The sequence below is a fragment of the Hyperolius riggenbachi genome, chromosome 1, assembly GCF_040937935.1.
Source record: "Hyperolius riggenbachi isolate aHypRig1 chromosome 1, aHypRig1.pri, whole genome shotgun sequence".
In the NCBI taxonomy this organism is placed as follows: Eukaryota; Metazoa; Chordata; class Amphibia; order Anura; family Hyperoliidae; genus Hyperolius; species Hyperolius riggenbachi.
Genome location: NC_090646.1, coordinates 523,911,510 through 523,939,309, shown reverse-complemented (window position 1 = coordinate 523,939,309; position 27,800 = coordinate 523,911,510). Strand labels below are relative to the sequence as shown.

The 27,800-nt window shown below is 42.5% G+C and overlaps 1 protein-coding gene across 3 annotated transcripts in view; it reads right to left on the bottom strand.

The window, feature by feature from the left end:
• The window catches only part of RPH3A (rabphilin 3A), a 521,629-nt gene that overhangs the window by 56,454 nt on the left and 437,375 nt on the right, over positions 1 to 27,800 (bottom strand). For all 3 annotated transcript variants that reach the window (XM_068245917.1, XM_068245908.1, XM_068245925.1), the window contains 4 exons: positions 16,637 to 16,714; positions 10,941 to 11,006; positions 8,711 to 8,938; positions 5,360 to 5,439 (listed from right to left, as the gene is read on the bottom strand). In XM_068245917.1, coding sequence (XP_068102018.1) covers positions 5,360 to 5,439; positions 8,711 to 8,938; positions 10,941 to 11,006; positions 16,637 to 16,714 — 452 coding nt within the window. The remainder of the gene's footprint in view (positions 1 to 5,359; positions 5,440 to 8,710; positions 8,939 to 10,940; positions 11,007 to 16,636; positions 16,715 to 27,800) is intronic.

The following is a 27,800-nucleotide window of genomic DNA, read 5'->3' as shown; positions in this document are numbered from 1 at the left end:
TATAACTGGAACCCACAATACAGCCAGGCAAGGTCTCCTCTGGTAATATCCATATTGTTCATGTCAGATATACTTCTCATGTCAGATATACTAAATCAGAATTCCCAGTATGTATATATTATTTTGCAGAAGCATAGTATATTAACCATAGCTCTCAACAATTTACCCACACTGAACTTAAAGGGGTTCTTCCGCGAATGATGAAAAAAATAAAAAGTGGTTTATGCATAAACTATTAAATATCCTTCTAAAATAGTGCAAAAAGTTTTTCAAAAAAATGAATGCTTTCCTCAATACAACATGTAATATAAACAGTGACAAATGACGGATTGGGAGGCTAATCCATTTGATAGGGGTGGGTTTTTTTTTACTTGCATTTCACCAACAGAAGTCCTGCCTACTTAGTTTTCAGTTGTGTAATCCATTGCGGTTAGGAGTTTCAGTTACAGGGATAACGGCTGATCTCCTATGTATATGCTTCTTGTATTCACTCACAGAGAAAGGAGCCCCCTCCTCCTCCCTGCAGGAATGGCTAAGCGCAAATGCCGGCAACGATTCAGTGACTTCGTCATGTGTTTACATAGTTGCCCAGCAACCAGACCCGGCATCTGTGCAGAATAGTTTGTATCTTCTCCCAGAGAGTCTTCTGCTATCAGCTGTAGTGTGTCCCCTTATTGAACTCTTAGTTCTCCTGGCAGAGATAAGATAAGGGGACTGACTCGCTGGGAGAAGATACAAACTATTCTGCACAGAGGCCGGGTCTGGTTGCTGGGCAACTGTAAACACATGACGAACTCAAAACGTCGGAACACCGGCATCTGCGCTTAGCTGTTCCTGCAGGGAGGAGAAGGAGGGGGCTCCTTTCTCTGTGAGTGAATACAAGAAGCATATACATAGATCAGCCGTTATCCCTAACTGAAAAATACGTAGGCAGGACTTCTGTTTGTAAAGTGCAAGTAAAAAAAAAACACCCCTATTAAATGGATTAGCCTCCCAATCCGTCAGTCGTCACTGTTTATATTACATGTTGTATTGAGGAAAGCATTAATTTTTTTTTTAAACTTTTTGCACTATTTTAGAAGGATGTTTTTTAGTTTATGCATAAACCACTTTTTATTTTTTTCATCATTCGCGGAAGAACCCCTTTAAAGAAAACCTAAACTGAAAAGTAAAAGTCAAAATAAGCATACACAAGTCATACTTACCTTCCATGTAGTCTACTCTTCAGTGTCTGTCTCCTGTCCCTCGTCCTGTTTGTTCACTGTGATCAAGGGAATTTTCCGTCCTCCATTTTGAAAATGGCCGTTACCCATAACAGCTTTCTGGTCAGCACACAGTTAAACTGTAACATCGCCCACTTGAGCCATAGGGAAAGATGGACATTACCTGGTACATCAGTTTTCCTCTCAGCTATAACTGACAGCAACTGATATTTTATTGACAGCAACTGATATACAGTATTTCAGATCTGACAAAATATTGTCAGAACTGGAAGGGATTATTGTCAGAAGAAAATGGTGAGCTTCTGAGAGGAACTGATGGCAAGGTAACTATGTAATGTTCATTTGAAGTTACCTCATGTGTTTATTTTAAATATTTTTACTCAGTACAGGTTCTCTTTAAGCCTCAATGCTATTCTTTCACCAGACTAATCTAACTAGAGGCATGCCAGCTCTCTTTCTGTTGACCCTTCACACCTGTCAGGCAGGGAACACACTTGCAGGGGCGATTTTCCCTGAGATGCCCGGGTCTCTGCTGCAGCGCTTTTCTGCCCATGAGTTTTTGCATTAGTTTAGGAATTTTTTGTATGCATCAGGATACAGTGTAATTGAGAACATGCGTTGTGCGTGAAAAAGCAGAAAGATGTACGATTTAAGAATGTATGGCAAAACACAAATGGACGGTAACGACATGCATTTACCGAGCGTGGCTATTGAATTTAATATCCAATGCAGCCGTGTGTGTTTTGCCGTCCATGGAAAAACACGTACAATTCTAGCAAGTGTGTTCTCTGCCTTAAAGTACCTACATTCGCCTTGCACTGAATACATGGACATAAAAAGAGTGATTTGTATATTCCACCCTCCAAGTGAACGACCAATTACAGTCACACATAAAGAGGGAAATTCTGCAAAAACCTACTCTTTAGAAAAGGCACCACTGTACCCATTCATTATTAGCAGCTTATTGTGAAATGTAGCTGGTGTTATTAGGCCTAAGTGCTCCTTGCAACTAGCATAACTGCCAGCAACAGTACAAGAGCTCCTCATCTTGCAGTGACTGCTGATAAAACATCCATGGTTTCTCCTCAGCAGGAGGCTCTATTGTGGCTGGTGGCCTTTACATTGCTTGTGTCATTTTTAGCCTGAAGGAGGCCTCAGCTCACCATGGAAACCCTCCAGCTGTGCTTCTATGAAGGTTCTCGGCATTTGTAGGAGCCTTATCAGACACACTCATACTCCCAGCCCCCACAGGAGATTGTAGCTGTAACTCTGCAGTAGGGATGGCAAAACTGAGCTCCAGGCCACTAGTTACATTATATTAACCATTGGTAGATCTCTGCTATCAAAGAGGAAATCAATTTCAATTTAGAGGATGCAGTAGTACAACATCAACATTTAGTGAAAAAAAAAAAAGTCTCCTTAGTGACACTGCCCTAGAGGCAATCTCAAGATATGGAGGTTCTAAATCTGTAAATTCAGAGAGATAAATATCAATAGAAACCTCATGTAATGTTTCCTTAAAGTGAACCGAGAGCATAAAAATAAATTCCACACTGTCAGCACTAGTCCGCAGAAGTTAGAGCGGAAATGAAAAAATGCCAGTCGTTTTTTGGCCCTTGCAAAGGCTCTTAAGAGATTGTGCCATAGTAGGACAGGCGTTAGTTATAATTTAATAATAATCAGAACATTTATTTAGCACTTTTCTCCTGTTGGACTCAAAGCGCTCAAGAGCTGCAGCCACTGGGGCACACTCATGAGGCCTCCCTGCAGTGTTAGGGAGTCTTGCCTTGAACTCCTTACCGAGTAGGTACTGACCCTAGCCAGGTTTCGATCCCTGGCCTCCCATGTTGGTTCTTAGAGCAGCCCAGATGTGTCATGTGCCACTAAGCCAGTCAATTAAAGGAGAGGAGGGGTGAAGAGAAAAGGAATGCATGGTCAACTACAGCAGTGGCAGATACACTATGGTTCGGTATAGAGCTGCCGCAGTGCTTCCCTCCTGCTGAATACAGAAATCATCTATTGCCGCAATTGGTAAAAAAAATAAAAAAAAAAGAGGTGGGACGATCATAGTAAGTGTAATCTGTAATTTTTCATTTTGGAATTTATGTATGTATGTATTGATTATTAGTTGTGGGGGGGTGATAGTCTAGAACCTTTGCTATTTCTTTTTCTCTCATTATGGCAGATCTCCTCTCACCTTCTGTCCAGGTGACTCCAACATAGGAAGTAAAAGAAACTTCCCCAGCACAATAAAAAAAGGATTATTAGGAACACCATACTAATACGGTGTTTGACCCCCTTTCGCCTTCAGAACTGAGCTCCAGTGAAAGTAATGTAATAAAAAGTGCTTCATTTTTACAATAATTATGAATAAATGATTTAGTCAGTGTTTGCCCATTGTAAAATCTTTTAAATCCCTGATTTACATTCTTACATTTATTACATGGTAACATTTTTACTGTTGGCAGGTGATGTAGCTGCTGCATGGTTTTTTGGCAGATGGAAACAGCTGTAAACAGCTATTTACCACAATGCAACAAGGTTCACAGACAGGAAACTGCCAGGAGTACCATGGCCCTCAGAGCTTCTTGTGGGAGGGGTTTCACCACAATATCAGTCATACAGAGCCCCCTGATGGTCTGTTTGTGAAAAGTAATAGATTTCTCATGTAAAAGGGAGTATCAGCTACTGATTGGGATAAAGTTCAATTCTTGGTCGGAGTTTCTCTTTAAATCTATGTGGCATTGATTCAACAAGGTGCTGAAAGCATTCTTTAGAAATGTTGGCCCATATTGATAGGATAGCATCTTGCAGTTGATGGAGATTTGTGGGTTGCACATCCAGGGCACGAAGCTCCTGTTCCATCACATCCCAAAGATGCTCTATTGGGTTGAGATCTGGTGATTTTGGGGGCCATTTTAGTACAGTGAACTCATTGTCATGTTCAAGAAACCAATTTGAAATGATTTGAGCTTTGTGACATGGAAGTAGCCATCGGAGGATGGGACATGGTGGTCATGAAGGGATGGACATGGTCAGAAACAATGCTCAGGTAGCCCGTGGCATTTCAACGATGCCCAATTGGCACTAAGGGGCCTAAAGTGTGCCATGAAAACATCCCCCACATCATTACACCACCAACACCAGCCTGCACAGTGGTAACAAGGCATGACGGATCCATGTTCTCATTCTGTTTACGCCAAATTCTGACTATCAAGACTCATCAGACCAGGCAACATTTTTCCAGTCTTCAACTGTCCAATTTTGGTGAGCTTGTGCAAATTGTAGCCTCTTTTTCCTATATGTAGTGGAGATGAGTGGTACCCGGAGGGGTCTTCTGCTGTTGTAGCCCATTCGCCTCAAGGTTGTGCATGTTGTGGCTTCACAAATGCTATGCTGCATACCTTGGTTGTATTGAGTGGTTATTTTAGTCAACGTAGCTCTTCTATCAGCTTGAATCAGTGGGCCCATTCTCCTCTGACCTCTAGCGTCAACAGGCATTTTTGCCCACAGGAATGCCACATACTGGATGTTTTTTCCTTTTCACACCATTCTTTGTAAACCCTACAAATAGTAGTGCGTGAAAATCCCAGTAACTGAGCAGATTGTGGAATACTCAGACTGGCCCATTTGGTACCAACAACTATGCCACACTCAAAATTGCTTAAATCACCTTTCTTTCCCATTCTGACATTCAGTTTGGAGTTCAGGAGATTGTCTGGACCAGGACCACACCCCTAAATGCATTGAAGCAACTGCCATGTAATTGGTTGATTAGACAACTGCATTAATGAGAAATTTAACAGGTGTTCCTAATAATCCTTTAGATAAGTGTATATTAGTATATTATGTATAGTTAGTTAGGGTTGCTGTGTCTTGGGTTGGCTTCACAGTGGGAATTTGCCATTGCTCATTTGTATATTTTTACACTGACAATAAATATTTTGTTTATTCACATTTATGGTTTCCATCTCAGTTTTTTTCTGCAATTTAGGGCCTTTTGTTCTGCTGCTAAGTGCAGCCGTAACATCTGCCAAATCATGAACCAGGGTCAGCATAGTAGGACAGGGATTTTTGGGATTACACTGCATTTTACACACATTTAACCCCACCCAACACACATTTGGCATGCTTACCTTGGCTTTGATAATGGTGCACTGCAGATTGCTATTGGCTTGATCATACAGCAGACTGAATTCTAAAGCTCCCAATGTGGCTGTACAGGAGACAACCAAAAGTCACGTTAATGCAGTACATTAAATCACTCAGAAGTGAAAACATGATCTATGCAGATGCTGGAATAACTTTGTCAATGGATCTGCCTACACTGATATGAATATGAAAGGAGATCTAAGCTGGGATGTGTTGCTCCCATAACTCAACTGTACTGAGTACTGCCATTCTGTACATTGTGAATGACTGCAAGTCAGCTATGGACTTTCTATTTGTCAATGGAAAAGAAGCCATTTTTTTCATGGCCAATTAGAAAACAATTTCTCATTTGCAGGCAGAGAAACAAAATAAATGGAGCATCACTCTTCTGAAGTAGTTTTACAAAACACTTGAAGCAAGCATCATTACTAGTTAATGAACATAACTGGAGATATAGTGAAGGCACCATTGACTATCAACTAATTACCTTTTTGTTTTGATGGTGAAATCTGCATTAGGAAATTAGAAATTGCATTTGTTAGCCACCTGCAGTGTCTTCATTCATGTACCATAGCCAGCACCTCAGCTCTTGCAATAAGCATTTGTTAGTTAAAAACATATAAAGTGGAAGAATACAGCAGTATAGGGGTCAGTTTACACTTGTTTTAAAACCTTATCGATGGTTCCGTTTTTTTGCCCTAGGACAAAAACGAAGCCACGAATGCCAATGTTAAAAATAGCGCCGTCTTAACACACTTCAAAAAATTGATCCGTGGGCTCCGTTTTAGAAAACTGAATGGAGAGTCTGGATTTTGCAGATTTTCACAGAGCCCGGATAACCCCGTTTTTGTATTGCCAATGAAAGGCAATACAAAAACGGATCTCCCTCTACACAGATAACTTCTGCACACAAAGCAGATTGCCTATTGCTGCTCCTCCCCTCAGCATCATCTTTGTGGACCTCTTAATCCAATAGAAACACACAGGAAGGAAGGACATGTTTTTGACATATGTTTAAACGTATGCTGCAAAGGCACAACATTTGGAAAAACGGATCAGTTTTTAGAAAAACTGATCCGTTTAAAACGCATTCCGACCTGCAACCTGACAAGTGTGGACCGATCCTTAGAGAATGGTGAGATTCCAGCTGAGCGGTAAATTGGTCTGTAGTCTGTTTATATACAGAATAAAGGTATCATGAAGTAAATATTCCACAATAATCCAGATTTCGGCAAGTGGCAGCTCAGGAAGAGTCTTTCTAAGCCAAAACCTTGTCCTGGTTGTCTCATTCCCAAGGTATTACAGTCGTGTTAAACAAAATTAGACATGTGTAAAATGTCACATATATTAAAAACTACCAAAAACAGATGCAGCACTCAGTGTGCGCCCTTAAAGCGTTAGTGTAGTTAAGTGCACTTAACCTAATGGAAATTAAGCTTGTGATCAATAATGCAATATACTAGTATGGATTTTGCTTTTCTTCTAAAGTACAAGCTCATCTAAGCCAAGGATTACATTATGGAAATTAATGAGAAGCATCTGATACTCAGTGCTTGCAGATGTCATCAGCACTTCAGACATATGCCAATGTGTTTAGAGAGTAAATTTATCTCTAGAGAAGCAGTGGGAATAACTTCAGACTACAGGTAGTCCCCAATTAATGAATCAGATAGGGACTGTAGGTTCATTCTTAACCTGATTCTGTCCATAAGCCGGAACACTGTGCCATCTCTGTCCCCTGTAAACCCTCTGTGTCACCTCTGTTCCCCTGTGCCTTCAGAGTCCCCCTCTGTGCCACTTCTGCCCCCACCCGCCCACTAGGTCACCTCTGCCTCCCCTTTGCCTCAGTGTAATACAGCAAAATGTCATTTTACCAGTCACCGTACACATTTTTTTCCTGTTAATATTTTAAAATAGTTTTCTCAATAACTAAAGGATCTTTGGAAAAAATATTTTGACTTGTTCCCACAGACTCAAATTTCACCTTTTCGAGCCATTCGTATCTGCGAGTCATTCGTAATTTGGGTGTTTGCAAGTCGGGGACTACCTTTATACTATTCAAGCAAAGATCGCCACAGACTGTGGCTGGTTTATGATCAGTATAAGCACGGTGTTACAGCTCCTACTGTACATACTGGAGTTGACAAAGCAGATTCTTAACATTATGTAAAAGGGATTACAACAGTTCATTGCATTATTGATCAGGGCCTCATTTGATTGTACTTTTATCACACAAGGCTCTTTTCACAATGCATGCATTGCATCCCATTGTGTTTGGTTGCGACAAACAATAAAATCACCTCCCAACACAATGCATCTATAGGTCTATGTTACGATCACATCAGGGCATTGGCAGTTCTGCAGGATCCGTCAGGATGAGCAGCATGCAGTGTGTTTACAGGTCAATATGTGCATTTACAGTGGCAGTGAAGCATTTATTTAATGGTACTGTATGCCTAACATCGTACATTAGGCACCATTATGATCTTATCTCAACGTAACGTGCATAGTGTGAAAGGAGCCTTAAAAGTTGAATCCTAAAAACTTGTCTCACGATGAATCATCTCCTCCTACTTATTTTTCACCTAATCTAGAAAATGACTTTTTAGCACTTTCCAAGCTAATGAAAAAATAAAAATCACTCAAAAGCAGTTAAAGAAATCTAATAACCCCCCTCCCCCTCTCTCTTCTTTTCCCCAGGGGATACTTACCTTGGTAGCAGGAAGCCTCTGGATCCTAATGAGGCATCCTCCGTCCACCTCCGTCCTGGTGATCCTGTCCCGGAAAGCCCCGAACACCGTGGAGGTAAATATTTACGTACCGCGATCCAGCGCAGGTGCAGTAGCGGCTTTCCGATTGGGCTCAGCAAAAATAGCTGAGCTCGACTGGGCTCAGCTATTTCCAACTGAGCTTGGTTGAAAAAAACAGCTCCTACGCTTACACTGCAGCCAACATCCTTGTCGGCAGTGGTTTCAGGGGCTTCCAGGGCTAGATCGCCAGGACAGAGAAGGACAGAGGAAGCCTCATTGGGATCCAGAAGTTTCCTTCTCCCAAAGTAAGTAACCCCGGGAGGTTGGGTATTCTTACAGTTTCTCTTTAATTTATGGGTTTTTTTTATATACATTAGGTGAAAAACAGGTAAAGAGATTTCATTGATGAGAAACGTTTGGGGAATACAACCCCTTAGTATAAGTGCCCTGACACATAATGGATGAACATGAAGGAAATTACACTGTTGCTCAGTACTCTGAGCAGAAGCTTCATGAAATCGAGCTTATTTCAGCTGGAAATTCAATGTGCCCTTCAAGGAACCTCACACTTTCACAGGCACTCACTTGCTTCATCGGAGTCATAGCTATTGGCTTCCTCCTCCTCTTCTTCTTGCGGTTGGGGTTGCCGTGCAGGAGGTGCTGCGGTGGTAGAAGGCACAGCAGCAGAGTAGGATACTGTCTGGCGTAGAGGTCGGTCCTCTCTGACACCTTGTGCTGTGAATCCGCTGGGCTTCTCTTCCCTGGATGCTGCAGCTGTAAATGGCTGTTCAGACTGAGAAGCAGGAGGACCTCCTATAGAGAAAGTTTACTTTAATTAACCAAATGCCAGATGCTACATGAAGAGTCTAGTTCGTTTTTTTCTTATAACTGTTGCTCAGAGCAAAAAACTCTACAGTTTCATAAATATTATATATTACCTATAGTTTTTCATTACATCTTTACCGACACGAAACAAAGGTGAATGGGTTTGCCTAGTAGTGCAAAAACTATAGAACAAAGTGCAGCAACAAATAGAATACTTGGTCTGTTGTGAAAAGGGCATGAAATAAGTCAAGTTACCCTGAGATATTAAACTTTGAAGCATACATTTAGAAGAGGTGTGTGCAAGTTTTTACCAATAGCTAGGATACTGGCAATGTTCTGTTACCACAATTCAACCAGTGCCTTTGTGATGGTAGTTTTGTCTTGGTTTTCAGTGCTGCTTCCTGTTGAGCTCCTAACACTTCTACTTGCTAACCCCTAACTAATAACCTCTCCGTAATGTAAGCCCTTACACAAATGTTAATGTCTTGCTGGCACCTGACCCTAACCCGTCCCCCCCCCCCCCCCAACCAATACAAACCCATTCCTAAATGCCAAATCCTAACCTCTTCAACTTAACTATTAACTCTAGTTACCTGCCATATAGCCCCTGAATTTTGATTTTTTTTTTAAGAAATCCATGTGCAGACCCTGTAAGCGTAGAAGTGGTCAGCAGGGAATCTCCCATGATGCTCAGTCTAGTGAGAAGGTAAATGAGGCACTAATAGAGCTTATGCATAATGTATATTAACTGTATGCAAATTGATGCAGTTTGCAATTAGACAAAACAAATGCTGCAGCTGGATGATTTTGATTGGCCAAATTCCATTTCCAGAACATGAATATAATACTAGCTCAAAATTATTAGCACCATATGTGTTTACCAGAGCACCAGAAGGGAATTCACATTCACATACTGTATAGCAGGACCCAGGCGTCAGGGTTTCCAGGGCATGCTGCTAAGGAAGTGACCATGGGTGTTTTTAAGGACAGACACTACAGGCATTCACCTGGAGTGCTGTCCAGTTCCAAGGGTGCACTTTTGTGCCCTTTATGTTCCCATGGTATGGCCCCTTGAAGCCACAGGAGTTCAGCAATGTCCCCTACTGGCTGCTGTCTATCTCACTTTTGCTTGATACTCTGATCCTGCAATGAGAAGGCAAGACAGTCTTGCTTATTAATCTTATAAAGCAATGTGAATGACCTAATACATGTAATTGATATGTGTGGACAAAATGTCAGAATGTGTTCTGAGGGCAATGCAATATCTGCTGTCTTTATTTGAGGTGCAGGGCGGCAGCATCTATTATATCGTGTAAAATATTTTTTTTCCTTTGGTTTGGGGGGATGGGGGTGGCTGGGGTGACAAAATGGCTGGGAACAGCCCTGGAAGTGACCATGCATACAGGCCCTTCTGGATGCATTTTAACATTATGTCAACTACTAATAAAAAAGTGCTTCATTTTTACAATTATGTATAAATGATTTAGTCAGTGTTTGCTCATTGTAAAATCTTTTAAATCCCTGATTTACATTCTGACATTTATTACACGGTGACATTTTTACTGTTGGGCAGGTAATGTAGCTGCTGCATGCTTTTTTGGCGGTTGGAAACAGCTGTAAACAGCTATTTCCCACAATGCAACAAGGTTCACAGACAGGAAACTGCCAGGAGTACCACGGTCCTCAGAGTTTCTTGTGGGAGGGGTGTCACCACAATATCAGCCATACAGTGCCCCCTGATGGTCTGTTTGTGAAAAGGAACAGATTTCTCATGTAAAAGGGAGTATCAGCTACTGATTGGGATAAAGTTCAATTCTTGGTCGGAGTTTCTCTTTAAAGTAATTTAAACTGTTTCTCCAGACAATACTGCTGTTGTTGCTTTTCTGCAACGTTAAATTAAATATAGTCTTACCTATCTCAATGAGTACTTCTATGTTAAATTCATACTAACAAGTGTCAACAATGAATATGGTAAAGACAGCCTTATCACCTTGGCCCTCAGGAAATCTGCTGCCTGGAGCTGGCCTTGGTGCTGATCTTCCACCAGCAGAAGGAGCTGAAAGAAAAGTGATACTTTGTTGTAAATACAGTAATTATGTTTTCAAAGCAATTGTTAAACATCAATTATACTCTGTCAGCTTGTGTCCTGTTGTATCAATGATGTGGGAAGTCCATGAGAAATGTTTTATTCCTTCAGTCAACATTTAATAAAGCAAAGAAAGAATGGCCATGCATGCACATACACCATTTCCTAGAGGCTCATTTATACAAGTCAAGAGATTTGCTAGCATATTATCACTGTGGGCTATTAATGAAGTTGTGAATCACAAGTGCCAGTTCACAGTTCTCCACAAGAATAGCTCTGCCACCCTCAAAGTAGTCTATTCATTTTAGGGAATTAAGGTGGGTACACACATCAGACTATAGTCTTTGGAAAATGAAAGATCACAGACCAATCTTACCACCCTTCATGTAGTATGAGAGCCATACTCTTCACTGTCTTTTCTATGGAGCTGCACTCCCCATGAGAAAAAAATCTTTGCAAGATGCTGCACACACAGATGCTGTACAGACACAAAAGATCAGTATCTGCAAAAGATCTGTTCCTGCCAGAAATCCATTCCTGCAAATTGCAATGATAGTCTATGAGATCTGCAGATCATCATACACACATGATTTAACTGACATTCATCTGCAGATCAGATCTACCAGGATGGATTTTCAGATCTGCAGATGATTGCTTGATCTGATGTGGAGTTCAGCTCCATAGAAAAGACTGTGTAGAGTATGGCTCTCATACTACATGAAGGGTGGTAAGATTGGTCTGTGATCTTTCATTTTCCAAAGACTATGGTCTGATGTGTGTATGCACCCTTAAGGCTCATACACACATCAGTCTTTGGAAAATGAAAGATCACAGACCAATCTTACCACCCTTCATGTAGTATGAGAGCCATACTCTACACAGTCTTTTCTATGGAGCTGAACTCCACATCAGAAAAAAATCTTTGCAAGATGCAGCACACACAGATGCTGTACAGACACAAAAGATCAGTATCTGCAAAAGATCTGTTCCTGCCAAAAATCCATTCCTGCAAATTGCAGTGATAGTCTATGAGATCTGCAGATCATCATACACACATGATTTAACTGACATTCATCTGCAGATCAAGCAATCATCTGCAGATCTGAAAATCCATCCTGGTGGATCTGATCTGCAGATGAATGTCAGTTAAATCATGTGTGTATGATGATCTGCAGATCTCATAGACTATCATTGCAATTTGCAGGAATGGATTTTTGGCAGGAACAGAGCTTTTGCAGATACTGATCTTTTGTGTCTGTACAGCATCTGTGTGTGCAGCATCTTGCAAAGATTTTTTTCTGATGTGGAGTTCAGCTCCATAGAAAAGACTGTGTAGAGTATGGCTCTCATACTACATGAAGGGTGGTAAGATTGGTCTGTGATCTTTCATTTTCCAAAGACTATAGTCTGATGTGTGTATGAGCCTTTAGAGTTGCAGAAGATAAGCTTGTGCTCAGAGTTTTGTCCCAGCCCCTCCCCTCTAAGGTGCATAATCTCAGGTCCATCTGATATCCTCCTATACTGGATGCTTTTTTCTCTTGCTCTCTGATTGGTCAGTTTACATCATGTGATGAAGCAGAAAATCAAGTGATGAAGAAGAAAATCATCCAGCAAATTCATCAGTACAACTTTCAGTATGTTGAAGTGTAAGACAATGTGCAAGAAAACAACAGGATTTGTAAACTGACTCGTATGTTTTTTTGTTTTTATTTAAATTTGGAAGAACATTACATTTATAAAACACTGTATAAATCACCCCAGGTTGCTGTCCTCAGATGCAACATTTTTTTTTACCACCAAGCAACACTCCTGCATGTCAAATGTGACCTGTGCGGAGTTACCAAATGCTATTGCAGCCAAATGGCCCTTGTGGCCGGCCAGATGTACTGCCCGACAACAAGCATTTCAGCCACCTGTAGAAAAAAGGTCTAAGTGAGACGAGTCATCTAGTATCTCCTGTTAGTGTAAATTCTCAAAATTTACTTATGAATCAAACTCAGTGGAAAAAGATCATAATCAATGGAGAAGGGGGCAGAGACCTCTGACTGATGATTCTTCATTATTTTGAGCCACACAAAACACTTTTTGGTCATGCATTCAATGATTTACCATATGAAGTGATTGGGAGCAGATGTGGACAATTTAAAGAAATGCTAAACTTTATTATAACATCGCTAGTATGTAAGCTATTTTTTAATACAAAATACTTTTTTATAAAGAATTGATGACCTCATGAAAGATCTCAATTTCTTTTTCTTTGCCGGCTTTAAAAATAATCACACCAGATGCCTTCTTAATGAGATAGAGAGCATTGAGATTGGCGGTAAGAGCGTGGTATGTGCTTTATTCGCAGATGATATATTATTATTTTTAAATAAGCCCCAAGAGCAAGTTCCACTGATACTAAGTGCCATACAAGAAATAGTCGGGTGTGGATCAATAAGAAGAAAAGTGAACTACTATATCTGTCAAAGAAGTTAGAATCCCAAAACTAGACCCCCTTAGGAGTAAAGATAGTCCCCACTGAGATAACATATCTAGGTCTTAAAATCAGCCAAAACCCCTCACTTATTTATGGACACAATTTTACCCTGTTATTCACAAAGGTAATTTAACAGAGGAATGGGCGAACATCCCCTTGGTGTTCTCAGGCAGAGCCACAAACATAAAAATTATATGTTTTGGGAGGCTCCTCTACCTTGCCCCTCCACTTCAGATAAAACATACTGACATCATAAAACTTAACAGGGCCTTTTTGTGCTTTCTATGGAAAGGTAAAGGGGTGAGAAATCATATTGGGTGCTTATAGGTGCCAAAGGAGGATTAGGAGTCCTGGATATCAGAAAATACAACTTGGCGTGCCTGGCAAGGCATGTACAAGACTGGGTCTCAGACACTAGCCATTTCTCAAAAGTAATGCTGAAAAAAAACTCTGACAGAACCATGGTCCTTGAAAGGGCTTTTACATGCATCTTGGGCACAATTTCCGTTGAGAATGAAACACCACCAGTTACTCAGGGACACCATAGTGGCTTGGAAGGAGCTGTGAAAGCTGTTCTCCTTGCCATGGCAAGTGTCCATATATATGTCCCTGTGGTGTCTACCTGGATTTGTGGATGATGCACAAGGTGTTCGTACAGTGGGAGGAAATGGCAATAACTAAACTAAGCAACCTGTTAAACATACATGAACACACCTGGATCTCATTTAGGGAGTTAAGGCTAACCTATGGGGTACCAAGTCATCCATTTCAGATGTATGCACAAATTAAACCCTTTGTAAGCAATAATTTAGGAGATGTAGCCAGTATAGCACAGCTGATAAATTCCTGAATCCAGGAAAGGTAAGGCATTCACACTCAGAATTGCAGAAAGTCATATTGGAGGAACATCTTAAACCTAAAGCACAAGCAAACTTCAAGGGATGGGATGTTTTTAAAGCAAGGTTTGCATACAATATAAAATATGCAAGTCCGCCTTCACATTAAAGTGACTCTGTAACAAAAATTACAACGTTTTTTCTACCATCCTACAAGTTCCTAAACCTATTCTAATCTGTTCTGGCTCACTGCAGCACTTTGTACTATCACGGTCTCTGTAATAAATCAATGTATCTTTCCCCTGTCAGACTTGTCGGCCTGTGTCTGTAAGGCTGCCAACTCTTCCGTGCTGGTCTGTTCCTCTATGCACACTCCAGTGTGTGTTTTATTTACATAAGCCAGCAGTTTCTCTGCTATCTTATCAGTGATAGAAGAGAGCTGGATAAAAATCCTCCTCTGTTAGGCTGTGAAAATAACTGGCTGACACATACTGAGGAATTACAAACACAGGCACAGGCAGAGCTGTCTGCAGGAAGCCTGTAATGTTCAGTGCATGAGAGAAGAAGGGGACAGAAGGTAAACACACAAAATGATCTTTTGAGATTCAAAAGGAAGGGTGTATACAGCCTGCTTGTGTATGGATGTATTTTCTATGTGTGGACATATTGTACATCAATGTACTTCCTGTTTTGGTGGCCATTTTGTTTGTTTATAAACAAACTTTTTAAAACTGTTTTTGACTACTTTTAATGCGGCGGGGAGCGGCGAAATTGTGACAGAGGGTAATAGGAGATGTCCCCTAACACACTGGTATGTTTACTTTTGTGCGATTTTAACAATACAGATTCTCTTTAAGTTAACCCCTGTCTGAAATGTAGGCTCACAGACATAGAACTTATACACTTTATATGGAACTATCCATTAATAAATAAATTCTGGGACAGGGTCGCTAAAGTGCTAAAGGAGATTTGTACCAAAAGAACCTGGACTTTACTTGTTTCATTTTCTGGCCTGCAGTGCAGGAGAAGCAGCTCTCAGAACTCCAACAACTAGTATATCTGACATAGGGCATCTCATCTTGACAGCTGTCAAGAAAGCCATCTATAACCAATGGATATACACCACCATCCATATCAGACAAAAAGAAAGTATCATATCTCATGCAACTAGACAGACTGGATTCAACTTTAACAGCTTCCAGACCATGCTAAGTGAAATCTACCCCATGTTTGGGACCTGTTATCCCTGCCAGGGTGTAAATTTCAATTAGCCCACTGCATGCTACCGCCGGTCGTGCCGATCTCCCACCGCTGCAGCCCACTTTGCTCTACTGTCGGAATGACATTGGCTTTTCACCTCGTGAACACTGTGAGCCAATCTCATGTTTATGTTGGGAGACGTGTTAGGGCATTAATATTCTACGTTCTATTGTAACACTTTATGCCATTGTTTGGTGACTGAATGTGGCAACCACTTCTGTAATGTGTATTTGTCATATCTATAAAGTGGCAAGCTATCTGATTTTTTACAATGCAGACCTATGATTTGCACCTACTGTATTTATCCTAATGTGGCGATAGACCGCTAAATACACTTGAAATATTCATTTTTTTATGATCTGTAGATTGCCACGTTAACAAGTATGCCCCAAAATGTTATTAAAGGGGTTCTTTCGCGAAAAAAGTAGGCAGTTAAAAAAATGTGACAGATGACAGGTTATGAGCCAGTCCATCTTTTTAGGGTGGATTCTCGGGGCTTTCTTTGTTTTCAACAGCATTTCCTGAACAGCAGTTTAACTGCCAAAATAGCAAGATACCAGCCGGCCTCCCTAATCACTTGCACACTATTATGTCAGTTAGATTTTGCAACTGTTGTTCAGGAAATGCTGTTGAACACAAAGAAATCCCTGAGAATCCCCCTTAAAAAGATGGACTGGCCCAAAACCTGTCATCTGTCACATTTTTTAACTGCCTACTTTTTTCGCGAAAGAACTCCTTTAAAGAGAATATCCAGTCTGCTGCCAGTGTGATTTTCCAGACATAGCAGATGACTCAAAATATGCTTATTTGCAGCCAAGACAACAGCACATTGTTCAGTGAATGGCACATTCTGAGCAGTTCATATGCAGAGGCATCCACTTATCACATTTTAATCACAAATGAAGTCCTGCTGTGAATATTTCCCTTTATGACTGATAATGTGCCACTCAATATGTAATTAAGGCAGTTGACGCATGCATCTTGTTAAGTCTATGTAACACAGATGACCAATAGAGCTGTACCTGGCTGAGCTGACTGTTGATTGGAGCTTTGGTTTGCAGGAGGCGCAGGTCTGGCAGCAGTTGGAGGACGTTTAGCAACTAAAAAAAAAAAAACAGAAAACAGAAAAAATGTAGATGTCTTAAATATGCCATCTATAACATACAATAGAGCATCGTTCAAAGGTCCACATTAAACTTTTTGTAGACCTATTTAGTATTTATATAGCACCAACATCTTCTGCAGTGCTGTAAAGACCCTTAGAGGATCTCACAATCTAATCTCTACTATGGTAATTTGTCTATGTATGCATGTATTGTTGTGTAGTGTATGTATTGTAGTCTAGGGTCAATTTAGGGGGAAGCTGTAATGGATAGCGGAGGTGCCGCTGCGGAGACAAGCAGCATGGCGGCTATCTCCGCGTATCAGCCGGCGGCTTCGGCCGCGCAGTTACATGCTGGTGCTCTGCCTGGTCCTTCTATTGCACATAGATTGAGGGCTATGCGCGCTCGTGCCAGGCGACAGGACCTTTATGCGAATAGAAGGGGAGTCAGCTGATCTGCCAGGCCAGCTGACTCCAAACGTTATCTCGGATTGGCTGAGTGACTGGGGCGGCGCTGCGGAGCTGCTATGTATATATAGTGGTAGTCTGTCAGTTGTCCTGTGTCTGCTGTTGCGAATGCTAACCTGTGAGCGCTCAGACCTAGTCAGATCCCAAAGTGTGCTAGAACCAGCCGGAGCTGGGGATCCACACTTAGCCAGATTCTGTTGATAGCTTAAAGTACTAGTTTATTGTATTATCAGTTATGACCACCTGCTTCCGTTGACTATTCCCCTGCTTACTGACTCTGTACCTCTGCTCATCTGATTCATGTTGCCGACCCTGCCTGAACCTAACACTGAATCAGTCTTCTGTCTTTGTACCTTATCTGCCCATATGTTGCCTACTCTGCTTGTCTGACCTTCTTGCCTCACCAGTGGGCCTAGCCACTGGCGAGGGATCTGTGGCTTTGCACCTGCTCCTCAGGTGAAGCTCAACTGCAGCACTGTCTGTAATACCTGCTCCGCAGGTATCCCTTGGCTGCAGTGTAGTCTTAATCACCTGCTCCTCAGGTGAATATCCTTTGCAGCACTGTCTGTAATACCTGCTCCTCAGGTGCCCACTGGTTGCAGTATAGTCTTAATTACTCGCTCCTCAGGTGATCATTCTCTGTAGCTCAGTTGTTGATACCTGCTCCACAGGTGTCCACTGACTACAGTACAGCCTGACTCGCCTGCTCCTCAGGTGATCCGAGGCTGCAGTATTGTCTGAATCACCCGCTCCTCGGGAGACTTCATATTCCTCATTACTGTTGCGCCAAACACTATCTCACATTGGTAGTCCTGTGTCTGGCTATACTAGCATTATTGGTGATTCTGCAGATCACCACATAATCAGGTATAGCATCTGTATTATTGGTGATACTGCAGATCACCAATAATCAGAAAATCTGTTTAGCTGACACCAATCGTTACAGAAGCCAACTAACTTATCTGTATGTTTTTGGGGATGTGTAAGGAAACCAGAGTGCTTGGAGGAAACCCACACAGACACAGAGAGAACATACAAAATGCAGATAGTGTCTTGGCTGGGATATGAACCCGGGGACCCAGCGCTGCAAGGTGAGTGTGCCAACCACAATGCCACCGGTCTATCCTAGATCAATGCATGTGGATGCATGTATGCAACACCTCTGCTATTCAGAAACAGAACATGCAGACACCCTTCATTCACCTCCAGACACTGGTTTATGCACAGGCGAGTCATTGAAAATCCAGCTCACTGGACACAGTGTGCATGTTACCTAGATCTAACTGTGCAATGCATGCTACATAACTGTAGTAAGTATGGGTAAAATTACCAAGCACTGCCTGCACACATCAGTTTTACAGCAATTTTGTAAATCAAGCCCAGAGTGTTTAATTAGATCACCTACTCTGCATAAATATCAATACATCTGCAACATGCCACTGCTAGAGAGAGACTTCTACTAGATTTAACCAGACAGAAAATCTATAAAGACAATTACATGAATTGCCATACATGCCTATACTGTACAAGATGGTTCTGCCCAAAACCAAGTGCTAGACAGCTGGAGAGGGGAAGGTGGCACAAGAAATTAAGGGGCAGAAAGTAAAAACTGTGTTTTGCTCATGTCCAAGTGCAAACCAACATACCGTATATTCCGGTGTATAAGACGACCCCCCAACTTTTCCAGTTAAAATATAGCCTGGCATATACTCGCCATATAAGCCTACCCCTCTTCCAACACACACCAAATTAAAAAAAAAATAATCATATACTGGTGCTATGTATGGACAGATACTGGTGCTGTACTGTATGTGGTATCCTGTATATAACTATATATAGGCGATTGACTGGTTGGATTGGTCAACTCTCCCTAAGCGGATTGATCAGCTCTCCCGGTTTATCAGAGCGGTATGAAAGAACAGATCGCGCTGTGCCCAGAAAACATGCCTCTTTCACCCGTCTGGCCCACCCTTGTATCCTATTTACCTTCACTACAGTCCTCAGCAGCGAGATCTGAGAGGCGGTAACAGGATAGGGCGTATCACCCAGCATCAATGACACCCGGCGTATCGTATAAGACGACCCCTGACTTTTCAGAAGATTTTCAAGGGTTAAAAAGTAGTCTTGTACGTCAGCAAGCAACACCCCATTGAATGATGGCACATTTGTACAGGAGGTGTGAGATAGTCAAACACTATCAATCAAATTACTTGCAAATCTTATAATCCCTATAGTTAATTGAAAACTGTACAAAGCCAATATAGGATGAAGCAGGAGGATTTGGCACATGGAGCTCAGCGCCAAGCACGGAAACTGGGAGCCGCTATAGCACTTGTGCTACAGTAGGCGCCCCACACAAGGGAAATTCGGGGATCCGGCAATTGCCGGACCCCAAATAACTTCGTAGACCAAAAGGAAAGCAGATGGTTGGCTCTACAGTAGAATCAGAATCATTTTATTTCGCCAAGCGTGACTGGGTCACGCCCGGAATTGGATTTGGCACAATGGAGCAGTACAAAGAGAGAAAGGCAGGAAAAAATGTCAGGATAACAGTAAAACATACACAAATCAGAATAACAGTAAATCATACACAAATTGCAGAATAACAGTAAACATACACAAATATACAAACAGCATCAGATATACATATAGCTCTGAATTAATCTTTCAGAACCGCACTGCTGAAGACTACCGCTCCTATGCAGGTGGAAGGGCGCTGATAGGGGGTGGTAGAATGTTAAGGGAGTTCAGGAGGCTGACTGCCATAGGGAAGAAAGAGTTCTTGTGTCTGGTGGTCTTGGTGGAGATGGCCCGGAGTCTCCGACCCAGTGGAAGTGGGGTGAAAAAACAGTGGCCTGGGTGAGAGAAGTCACCTGCCATCCTCAGAGCCCTGGTTCACAGTCTTGTGTTGTACAGGTGGTCAAGTGGGGGCAGAGGTCTCCCAATGATCCTCTCCGCCGACCTGATGATCCTCTGTAGCTTGTGTCTGTCACTGGCGGTGGCTCCCGCATACCAGACCAGGATGGCGGAGCAGAGGATCGATTCAATGGTGGCAGTGTAAAAGCATTTTAGAATCTCCTGCGCCATGCCGAACTTCCGCAGTTGGCGGAGGAAGAAGAGTCTCTGCTGGGCTTTCCGTTGGGTTGCCATGATGTTGACTCTCCAACTGAGATCGCTGGAGATGGTGGTGCCCAGCAGGCGGGCGCAGGGCACTCTGGCCACCTCGATGCCATCAATGTAGATGGGAGGCGAGGTAGGAGCAGACTTCCTGAAGTCAATTATAAGTTTGACGGTTTTGGCTGTGTTGAGCACCAGGCTGTTCTCCTTGCACCAGTGGCATAGTCTTTCCACCTGCTTCTGGTAGTCCTGGATGTTGTCCTTGGTGACGAGGCCGACAATGGTGGTGTCATCCGCAAATTTTATGACTTTGACAGAGTCTACCATGGATCTGCAATCATTTGTGTAAAGGGAGAAGAGCAGCGGGGACAGGACGCAGCCCTGGGGTGCCCCTGTGTTGGTTATCACTTCTCGTGAGTAGATGTCCCCCAGCTTGACAACTTGGGATCTGTTGGAGAGAAAGTCGGTGATCCATAGCCGTAGAGTGGAGTGGACCCCAAGTGTGGCCAGAACATTCTGGAGGGTGCGTGGGCATATAGTGTTAAATGCCGAGCTGAAGTCTAGTAGCAGTACTCTGGCATACCTGTCTTTCCTGTCTAGATGGTTGTAGATGTATTCCAGACAGATGTTTAGAGCATCATCAGTGGACCTATTCGCCCTGTAGGCGAACTGGAGTGGGTCTAGTAGGGGCAAGGTGGATAGCTTGAGGGTGGATAAGACCACTCTCTCTAGGGACTTCATGATAACGGACGTCAGGGCTACAGGCCTGTAGTTGTTGAGGTCGGAGATGCCTTGTTTCTTAGGAACAGGAATGATGGTGGACCTCTTGAAGCAGGCCGGGACTCTGCCCTCTGTCAGTGACCTGTTGAAGATTACGGAGAGGATGGGGGCAAGTTGCTCCGAACAGGTTTTGAGGCAGGCTGGGGACACTCCGTCGGGTCCTGGGGCTTTCCTGGCATTTAGTGTGGACAGGAGGTGCCAGACGTCTGCCTCCCTCACTTCCAGGGAGAGTGAGTCCTCACTTGGGTCGCTGTGCACAGGGGCAGGGGGGGGAGGAGGTGGTGAGTGCCCCCCAGGCTCAGCCTGCCTTTCAAAGCATGGCATACATGCCAGGTTTTAACATGCAATTGGTGGGTATTGATATCAGATGTGCCTCTTCTTAAAGGTACCTCTTCAGCATGCTCTAGCTATCTAGCATGAGTAGCAGTCAAAAAGAGTGGAGGAAAAGCTGGCACTACTTCAGGTATATGTTTATTGGTGCGAGTACAAAAGGTGCAAAAAAGTACAAAAACATACAAATAGTAAAAAATTGCACATACCAAAGTGAGAGGAGGCACAAAGTGGTGGGTGCAGGGCACAGGATGCCCAACGTCTGTTTCGCGCTGAACAGCGCTTCTACGGAGGCCTCAGTGGTTGCCAGGCATCCTGTGCCCTGCACCCACTGCCACTTCGTGCCTCTTCTCATTTTGGTATGTGCAATTTTTTACTATTTGTTCTTTTTTTGTACTTTTTTTGCACCTTTTGGGCCGATTTGCAAAAAGGTGCTAACTCAGTTAGCACGCCTAAAAGCTTCGGGCGTGCTAACTAGGGTGCTAAGCAGTTAGCACACGCAAAGCTTTTATTGATCGCGTGCAAAGTTTAGCGCTGCACGGTGCGCGTGAAACATCGCACCTGGTGCGACTAAAACGTTGCACCGGGTGCCCCTAAAAAGTCGCACCAGCTGCGCCCGAAATGTCGCACAGTGCAACTTTGCGCATCCTAAAGGTCTTTAGGCGTGCAAAGGGGCTTTTAGGCGTGTTAAGTAAGTTAGCACCCTTTTGTGAATCAAGCCCTTTGTACTCGTAACAATAAACCTATACCTGAAGCAGTGCCAGCTTTTCCTCCACTCTTTTTGACTCCCAAATAACTTCTCCCACTGAGTTGCTGTGACGCGGAGGGGGAATAGTATTTTACGCCACTGGGAATTTGAGCAGCAGGGTGAGCGGTCATCCGGCTCACCATGTGCTCAGCTCACTGGCGGTCTACATACGTACACATATAAGAATGGTTAAGACTCGGTTTGGACTTATTGATTTTTGGAAAATATACAGTATGCTAATTGTCTGTCAGTTTTCTGTGCGTATTTTTCTGCATGCGATTTCTGCACACCATGTGTTTGTATGTGGGAAAACTCTAACTCTTTTCACAGAAGCTAATGTAATTGATAGAGAAAATGCATGCAGCGCTTTCCTGCTGTCTTTTTTTTTCTGCATATGAAAAATGCACTAGCCCAATGATTAACATTCATTCTCAGTGTTCCTGTGCAGAAAATGCACACGAAAACAGATATGTGTGCTCCCAGCCTCAACATTTTTTGGGATGTAAGGAGACCAATTGTTATTCTTTTTAAAGTGTTGTCCCATTGTTGCACCATTACTTAAACATAAACAACAATATACCTTAGCATACTACTGTATACTGTTTTATACATGCATACATACATTTTTCCTATGTGGATTTGCCAGATGTGAATGTTGCTATGCTATCTCCACACAACATGAAGTAGCCAGTTTGTACTGACCCCCAACCCCCTGCGTCTCTTTGCTGCGAGAACACGTAGCAGTCACTATAGCTATAGTTACACTGCTGTGCATCCTTCATATATATTTTATGCTCATACAAGTCATTTGTGAAGATTGACAGTTCCACATGAGAAAACACAATGGGGGTTTCACAGAGAATAGTAACACATAACTGTTATTATGTGCTTGATGAAACAGATGGGGCTGTATAAAATCCATAAAATGATATAATATAAAACAGAGCCAAAGCCTATATAGGTTGTGTCCAATAGGCCTGATGCATGTTTCACGGCTCAGAAGAACAGCTTTTTCAGTGGACGTATTAAAATAACCAAGACACAATGATTTACGGTTGTGGCCACGTGCCAATCTCAACCACAATTTCAAGGACACTGGAGAAACAGGAGAGGAACCAAATAGTGAAAAGGCTTGAAAGCCCATTTTCAGCAGACATCTGTGGGCATCTCTCAGTTTCTCTACACATACTACCCTCACCAGTACTTGGGGCTTTCATCCTTTATCTCTTTGGACTGCCACGAGTCTGGAAACCTTCAAACGTACTCTGAAAACACACCTGTTCAGACAAGCCTATAATTTGCTATAGGCAGCACTGAAGGCACACTGGCTCACCCACTAATCCTTGTGTTTCCTTCCCCTTTGTTTCCTACCCACTACCCTCTAGATTGTAAGCTCGCAAGGGCAGGGACCTCCTCCTAGTGTTTCTCATACTGCTGTAATTTTAACATATGCATATGTACCAACTACATATCAACTATGTATGTATCTGTATTTACTCTATTCAATGTCATGACTGTACAGTGTCTTGTATTTCTTATGTATATTTGTTCCCCATTATTTGTTTGTACTATGTACAGCGCTACGGAAGATGTTGGCGCTATATAAATAAAAAATAATAATAATAATAATAACCTCTTTTCGGTCATCCACTGGCAAAATCACTGCAAAAAAAAGATCAAAAGTGGCTCCATATGTATATTGGTCATGAAAAGTTTCCGTTGAAAAATATCCTTATTCTCCAGCTTCAGGCTTTGGAAGTGACCTTTGTTTAACTGAGGTAAGCCAATAACAGATTGTAGTGTTACTAGACAGGAATCCACCATGCTCAGGGCTTTCTGCCTGTGGGGTGATGCTGAAATGAACACTCAGCTCAGCATTATGTGGATGTCTATGAAGAGGTTGGGCAAATGAATGAACCTCTTCTGAAGGTGGAGGGACAACAGTGATACGGGACAACAGTGATACGGACAAGTCTTCCATCTTACCTTACCACTGAGATTAGCTGGCACTCAGCTCTGGCAACATTAGTCATGAGATTGTTACCCGGATGAAAATGAGGCAACTGACATCTCATGTCTCTAATAACCCAAATCAACTGAGCCCACTGGCTCTGTGTGATTTTGTGCTGCTGGATGAAGGAAAAAAGCACAGCTTCATGCTCTGATTAGCCATCATTGCACTAGAGACTTCTTTTCATGGACCATGGGCCAAATTAAAGAGGAACTGTACTGAAAAATACATGTTTTTTACAATATTCATTTATAAATGATGTAGTCAGTGTTTGCCCATTGTAAAATATTTTTGCATCCTTCCCTCACCCTGATTTACGTTGTGAAATTGATCATGGGTAGCAACATTTTTACTCTTGGCAGGTGCATCGCTGCAGAATGTTTACTATGTGTTCCAAAGCCAGTAGAAATAATACCTGGTTTCCCAGAATGCACTGGAGAAGGGGAGAATTCCGCTAGGATAAGCATCACTGGGGAGGGTGGGCTAATTTACCAATAAACAGAAATGTATTCTTAAACCAGAACAATTGATGGAAAAGTGGGTTTACTAAATAATTTACCACGTTCTACATCAGTTCAGGGGAAGATGTATTTTAGATACATTCCCTTAATTTGACTGGGACTGTTGTGTAGTCCATGGTCACCTTTGAGTTACCCTTCTTACATACACAAGCTTATCTAGTAAGAGATAGAATAATGGCTGATTGTAACGTACACTCGTCATTATGAACAGTTAAAGCTTTTAGTGTATGGTAGCCACAATGGAAGAAGGTGCTTTTCTAGATGGCTGAACTGTGCATGCTATTGTCCGTTTTACATGCCCAGTCAGGCGAACCCTACCTCTGAATGCCAGTGTGAACTCTCCCATTAGAATATATCCGACTTTAACAACTTGGCAATTGGCAGCTGCAGAGATGATCAAACACCCTCTGCAAACTCCATTGTGAATAATCACTTACTGAAAAAGTCCAAGCAATTTCCTCTTCACAGTCAGTGATATATCTGGCATCTCTTCCGAGCATGCTTTGCATCACCTTCTGAATTGGATCAACCTTGTGAACTGTACTGTGAAATGCTGCTATACATCTTAACAAAACATTCCGAGCCAGTGCTAGCATTTAATTTATTCCTATTTATTGTATTTATTTTTAACTTTCTCTTGGTTTATTTATCCCTGCAGCAGCCAACTTAGCAGGCAGCCTGATTTAGACAACTGATAGCGGGCCTCCACTTCCCCCTCCCGCTGCATAACTGGAAGAGAGAAGAGGAATTGTGCGCTTGGAGCATTCTGCACAACAAGCATGAAGAGGAAAACAGCCAACTGCAAAAATCATTAGCTTATGTATCAAATCGGAGAAAGCCAAACAGCTAGAGAGAAGCTGGATACTGAGCAGGCTGGATGCTGGAGAGATAGATATAGCAAACTGCAAGACCAAAAACTACAAATCCCAACCCAACTAAAAATAACATATTAGAACTAAACATATGTGCCAAATAAGTATATCAATTTTTATATGAAAAAGGCATTTTAGTTAGAAATATGAATCCTTTTTGCTTTAGAAAACTACTTTAAGGGGCGTGGCCTGGCTATGAAGCAGTGAGGACGCGCGGCGCCTGAGCTCCACAGAGTCTCAATATCCTGCTTAATCCTGCCCGTTACAGACTGCTCCTTCACTTACCTTTCCGGTGGATTATTGTTGGTACATCCTCCTGGCACATCTAGAAGCACAGCCATGGCTTCTCCGAGCGACAAATCGGTCTCAGCACGCCTAGCCAAGTATACACATGGCGGATCCAAAGATGGCGGCGGCGCTTCCTCCCCCTCCCCAGAACCTCCGACACAGGACCTGCTGGATGACACTATCCCGTTGGAAGGGGTCGAGGAGGCCGCAAACATATCGTCCACATCACCTGTGAAAGGTCGCAGTGAGTACTCACAGGCACATGCTGTGGCAGGTACAGCACACGGGGACAAAATGGCGTCGGAAGCTGCACTAGGCCCAAACGCAGATACAGAACCCTCCCGCTTGCAGTTGCTGGAGGCCATTATGGAGCTTAAATCCTCTCTCACGGTCAAACTGGATGTTATTCAGACTGAATTAACATTTGTGAAAGCAGATATGCAGAAGCTCCGCGATCGCACTAGCGATGCGGAAAAACGTATTAGTGACTTAGAGGACGATGTAAGGCCTTTACAATCCGACATGCATTACCACAATAAGTTTGCTGATGCTCACTCCTTCAAACTATCTGATCTTGAAAAAATATCAAGGTGGAACAATCTCCGCTTTTGTGGGCTTCCCCGAAAAGGCTGAGGGATCCGCTGCTGAGGAGTTTTTGGAGGAATGGATTGCTACTGAAATTCCTGATTTTAAGCCTTCTAAGTTGTTCTCGATTGAAAGAGCGCATAGAATCCCAACTGGTCCTCCCAAGCCGGGCTCGGCACCTCGCCCTCTAATTGCTAAGATACTGAACTTTAGGGACAAAACAGATATCCTGAAAGCTGTGAGAGTGAAGTTGTCTGTCTGGTTATATTCTTTTACTGCTAAATGTGCGAATTCAGTATCCATATTCCTATTGTATGACAATGGCTGATTTTAAAATAATGTCATGGAATGTCAGAGGCATGAATCACCCTATCAAACAACGCTTAGTCTTTGATCATATGAAAAAATATAATCCATATATTATGTGTCTCCAGGAGACACATCTGGTTGGTGCTAAGTTGACCAGCCTTAAAAAAACGTGGATAGCTGGCGTATACGCTGCACAACACTCCAACTACTCTAGAGGCACAGTTATTTTGATTGCAAAATCGGCCCCCATCAAAATTATTTCTGTCTACTCTGATCATCTGGGTAGCAGAAGTAGAAAAGCCAAACGCTCTGAAACCCCCAAAACAAAACCACTCCACCGGTGCAGGATCAGGCAAGCCACGCCAGAAGTAGAATCAACAAAGGAGGATCCGCAGTCACAGCGAAGTAGTAAAAGCTGGTAATTTTTATTGAAAAACGCCACAAAAAATGACACACATAGGAGCAGGAAATGACTGACGCGTATCGGGCTCAAAATCTGCCCTTAATCATAGTCATACAGATTCTGAAAGAGGCGGGGACTTTATAGCAGAAGGAAAAGGGAGGGGAAAACCCCACACCCAATCGTCCTGAGAAAAGCCACAACCCCTTAAAGAGAACATCACACAACTTGTAATGAAAGACAACTGGATGGTTAAATAGAAATAGTGTATCATCACAAAAGTACAAAAATGTAGCAAGGTTTGTAAAAAACATCTAAATATAAAATTTCATACAAATAGTACAAGTGAATATAAAAACTGGCAAATGAAAGAAAAAATGTTACTGTTTCTTAACTGTCGTATATTAAGCTGATGTCCCAACGGGTGTTTAGGCCATCAGGAAAACGGGTACCCATGCGGTGGATCCAGAAGGCTTCTCGTTTAAGGAGAAGCTTCTTGTGGTCACCTCCCCTAAATGGGGTGACCACTCTTTCCACGCCCTGGAATTTGAAGGAAGTCATATTACCACTGTGACAGTTCTCAAAATGTTTGGAAACAGCCGATTTTTTGAACGTGTTCCAGCTCGTCCCACAGTAGTGTTCACCTATCCTCGCT